The 5,359-nt window shown below is 45.3% G+C and overlaps 1 protein-coding gene across 1 annotated transcript; it reads left to right on the forward strand.

Annotated features, from left to right (window-relative positions):
- Positions 1-341: 341 nt before the first annotated feature.
- On the forward strand, positions 342-4,651 carry LOC124028539 (alpha-mannosidase 2C1-like; the record flags this gene model as incomplete). Its single annotated transcript, XM_046340581.1, has 4 exons — positions 342-543; positions 833-958; positions 1,646-1,769; positions 4,581-4,651. Coding segments are annotated over exons 1-4 (422 nt in total), but the record flags the coding sequence as incomplete, so codon positions are not given.
- Positions 4,652-5,359: the final 708 nt, after the last annotated feature.

The following is a 5,359-nucleotide window of genomic DNA, read 5'->3' on the forward strand; positions in this document are numbered from 1 at the left end:
TAACATGTACCATCTACATAGGCACTTCTAGTTTTGGAAGGACCATAAAGGTAATGGGAATGGTGTACTCAGTCTCTCTGTGCTAGTTGTCTCATTTTACATGAATAACATATGTATGGTTTTTCAAATCCTTTGGTTTAAATAAATGTTGACATTTGATATTCTTTCTCATATTATACTCATATCATACAATTATTAGTGCACTATGCAGTAAGATTACTTACCCCCCAAATAGTATGGTAGTGGGGGGCTAATCATACGGCCTAGAACGTTAGTGACATGTTAACAACAGCGACATCTAGCGGCTGATCAACGCAAATACAATAGTATTTCTATTGTACTTCCGGGTCCACATGGTCCCTTCCTTGTTGTTTCTCTAAACTTAACGAAACAGTGGATAATTCATTGATTCTCCGAACATTGACCAGAGATATTATTAGTGATGTATCATCAACCGGTACTGAAGAACCGACGGACTCTTCTGGAACGAGCTGAAAAATTCATATCTGAGATTTATTTCACCGACTGCAACCTTAGGGGAAGGTAAATGTTATTTCTTAGCTAGCGGTCAAGTGCAATAAAATGCATGCCCATTACCCACTCAATATGCCCAGCTAAGTAGCAATGTTTTGTTGGGCAGATGGAAGTTCTATTTATTGTGCAAAATGTTTGAATTGTCCGCGGGTGAAGAGAGAAACTGCTCCTTGTAATAGCTATTGTTTTCTGGGTAATGAATCCCCCTTCTGGATCTGGTTACGAGACACTGACAGCACTTTATGTGGCGATCTGAGTCATATAAAAACACGTTTCTTACGACATGACTTGTTTCCAGACTATATGGAGACGCCTGTCCCCTGGAGTCCATCTCCTCGTCTCTGTCACAGCAACGGATCCCTTTCCAAGAGGCTGTCAAACTGAACTTTGAGCCCTATCAAGTTGGTGATACCTTTGGACCTACGTAAGGACTGGAATATTTAGTAGCTCTCTTCGACCATCATGTTTGGTTAAATACCATGAATGAGTGAGTGAATGAGTGAGTGAGTGAGTGAGTGAGTGAGTGAGTGAGTGAATGAGTGAGTGAGTGAGTGAGTGAGTGAGTGAGTGAGTGAGTGAGTGAGTGAGTGAATGAGTGAGTGAGTGAATGAGTGGGTGAATGAGTGAGTGAGTGAGTGAATGAGTGAGTGAGTGAATGAGTGAGTGAATGGGTGAGTGAGTGAATGAGTGAATGAGTGAGTGAATGAGTGAGTGAATGAGTGAGTGAGTGAGTGAATGAGTGAGTGGGTGAGTGAATGAGTGAGTGAGTGAGGAAATGAGTGAGTGAGTGGGTGAATGAGTGAGTGAATGAGTGAGTGAGTGAGTGAATGAGTGAGTGAGTGAGTGAATGAGTGAGTGAGTGGGTGAATGAGTGAGTGGGTGAGTGAATGAGTGAGTGAGTGAGTGAATGAGTGAGTGAGTGAGTGGGTGAATGAGTGAATGAGTGAGTGAGTGAGTGAGTGAGTGAATGAGTGAGTGAGTGAATTAATTAACAAATGAATGAATGAGTAACTGAGTGAGTGAATTAGTGGAGTGAGTTGGTGAATGAGCGTGCAAAAGAACGAACAAACCAGAGAACCAACAAACTAGTATGAGTAATGTTTTATTACAGATGGTGGACATGCTGGTTTAAAGTATCTCTGAGGATCCCAGACTCCTGGAGAGGGAAGCAGGTCCATCTGAGCTGGGAGAGTGATGGAGAGGCCATGGTCTGGAGGGATGAGCAACCTGTACAGGTTCAACATTATATACACCCACATGAGCCTTACCTCATCCACCATACCACTACAGTACCTCAACCACCACACCACTACAGTACCTCATCCACCATACCACTACAGTACCTCATCCACCATACCACTACAGTACCTCATCCACCATACCACCACAGTACCTCATCCACCATAACACCACAGTACCTCAACCACCACACCTCATCCACCATAACACTACAGTACCTCATCCACCACACCTCATCCTGAGCTGGGAGAGTGATGGAGAGGCCATGGTCTGGAGGGATGAGCAACCTGTACAGGTTCAACATTATATACACCCACATGAGCCTTACCTCATCCACCATACCACTACAGTACCTCATCCACCATACCATTACAGTACCTCAACCACCATACCTCATCCACCATAACACTACAGTACCTCATCCACCATAACACTACAGTACCTCATCCACCATACATCATCCACCATAACACTACAGTACCTCAACCACCATACCTCATCCACCATACCACTACAGTACCTCACCCACCATAACACTACAGTACCTCAACCACCATACCACTACAGTACCTCAACCACCATACCACTACAGTACCTCATCCACCATACCTCATCCACCATAACACTACAGTACCTCAACCACCATACCACTACAGTACCTTAACCACCATACCACTACAGTACCTCATCCACCATAACACTACAGTACCTCAACCACCACACCACTACAGTACCTCAACCACCACACCACTACAGTACCTCATCCACCATACCACTACAGTACCTCAACCACCATACCACTACAGTACCTCAACCACCATACCACTACAGTACCTCATCCACCGTAACACTACAGTACCTCATCCACCATACCACTACAGTACCTCAACCACCATACCACTACAGTACCTCAACCACCATACCACTACAGTACCTCAACCACCATACCACTACAGTACCTCAACCACCATAACACTACAGTACCTCAACCACCATACCACTACAGTACCTCAACCACCATAACACTACAGTACCTCATCCACCATACCTCATCCACCATAACACCACAATACCTCATCCACCATACCTCAACCACCATACCGCTACAGTACCTCAACCACCATAACACTACAGTACCTCATCCCTCATCTCATCCACCATAACACCACAATACCTCATCCACCATACCTCATCCACCATAACACTACAGTACCTCAACCACCATACCACTACAGTACCTCATCCACCATACCTCATCCACCATAACACTACAGTACCTCATCCACCATAACACTACAGTACCTCATCCACCATAACACTACAGTACCTCATCCACCATACCACTACAGTACCTCATCCACCATACCTCATCCACCATAACACTACAGTACCTCATCCACCATAACACTACAGTACCTCATCCACCATACATCATCCACCATAACACTACAGTACCTCATCCACCATAACACTACAGTACCTCATCCACCATACCTCATCCACCATAACACTACAGTACCTCATTCACCATACCTCATCCACCATAACACTACAGTACCTCAACCACCATACCTCAACCACCATACCACTACAGTACCTCATCCACCGTAACACCACAATACCTCATCCACCATAACACTACAGTACCTCATCCACCATAACACTACAGTACCTCATCCACCATACCACTACAGTACTTCAACCACCATACCACTACAGTACCTCATCCACCATACCTCATCCACCATAACACTACAGTACCTCAACCACCATACCACTACAGTACCTCAACCACCATACCTCATCCACCATAACACTACAGTACCTCAACCACCACACCACTACAGTACCTCAACCATCATACATCATCCACCATAACACTACAGTACCTCATCCACCATAACACTACAGTACCTCAACCACCATACCTCATCCACCATAACACTACAGTACCTCATCCACCATAACACTACAGTACCTCAACCACCATACCTCATCCACCATAACACTACAGTACCTCATCCACCATAACACTACAGTACCTCAACCACCATAACACTACAGTACCTCATCCACCATACCTCATCCACCATAACACCACAATACCTCAACCACCATACCACTACAGTACCTCATCCACCATAACACTACAGTACCTCATCCACCATACCACTACAGTACCTCATCCACCATACCACTACAGTACCTCATCCACCATACCACTACAGTACCTCAACCACCGTAACACTACAGTACCTCATCCACCATACCACTACAGTACCTCATCCACCATACCACTACAGTACCTCAACCACCATACCACTACAGTACCTCATCCACCATACCACTACAGTACCTCATCCACCATACCACTACAGTACCTCATCCACCATACCACTACAGTACCTCAACCACCATACCACTACAGTACCTCAACCACCATACCACTACAGTACCTCATCCACCATACCACTACAGTACCTCATCCACCGTAACACTACAGTACCTCATCCACTATACCACTACAGTAAGTCAACAGACTAGTCTCATCCTCCGGGCTCTCTCAGCTTGCCTTGGGGCAAAGTCACAATAACAATCTGTTTTTAGTTATATGTGAACTGTGTGTTATGTACGCTAATCAAGCCTTAAGCCTTGTTCAAACACATCATTCTCAGGGGTTGACCTTGATGTTGTTATTTGATTGACAGGGGTTGACCTTGATGTTGTTATTTGATTGACAGGGGTTGACCTTGATGTTGTTATTTGATTGACAGGGGTTGACCTTGATATTGTTATTTGATTGACAGGGGTTGACCAAAGAAGGGGAGAAGACCAGCTACATCTTGACTGAGTGTCTGAAGGATGATGATCCACACAGGTTAGTGGGTTCTACATCCTGACTGTCTGGAGGATGATGATCCACACAGGTTAGTGGGTTCTACATCCTGACTGTCTGGAGGATGATGATCCACACAGGTTAGTGGGTTCTACATCCTGACTGTCTGGAGGATGATGATCCACACAGGTTAGTGGGTTCTACATCCTGACTGTCTGGAGGATGATGATCCACACAGGTTAGTGGGTTCTACATCCTGACTGAGTGTCTGGAGGATGATGATCCACACAGGTTAGTGGGTTCTACATCCTGACTGTCTGGAGGATGATGATCCACACAGGTTAGTGGGTTCTACATCCTGACTGACTGTCTGGAGGATGATGATCCACACAGGTTAGTGGGTTCTACATCCTGACTGTCTGAAGGATGATGATCCACACAGGTTAGTGGGTTCTACATCCTGACTGTCTGGAGGATGATGATCCACACAGGTTAGTGGGTTCTACATCCTGACTGTCTGGAGGATGATGATCTACACAGGTTAGTGGGTTCTACATCCTGACTGACTGTCTGGAGGATGATGATCCACACAGGTTAGTGGGTTCTACATCCTGACTGTCTGGAGGATGATGATCCACACAGGTTAGTGGGTTCTACATCCTGACTGACTGTCTGGAGGATGATGATCCACACAGGTTAGTGGGTTCTACATCCTGACTGACTGTCTAGAGGATGATGATCCACACAGGT

The sequence above is a fragment of the Oncorhynchus gorbuscha genome, unplaced genomic scaffold (genome assembly GCF_021184085.1).
Source record: "Oncorhynchus gorbuscha isolate QuinsamMale2020 ecotype Even-year unplaced genomic scaffold, OgorEven_v1.0 Un_scaffold_4402, whole genome shotgun sequence".
Taxonomy (NCBI): Eukaryota; Metazoa; Chordata; class Actinopteri; order Salmoniformes; family Salmonidae; genus Oncorhynchus; species Oncorhynchus gorbuscha.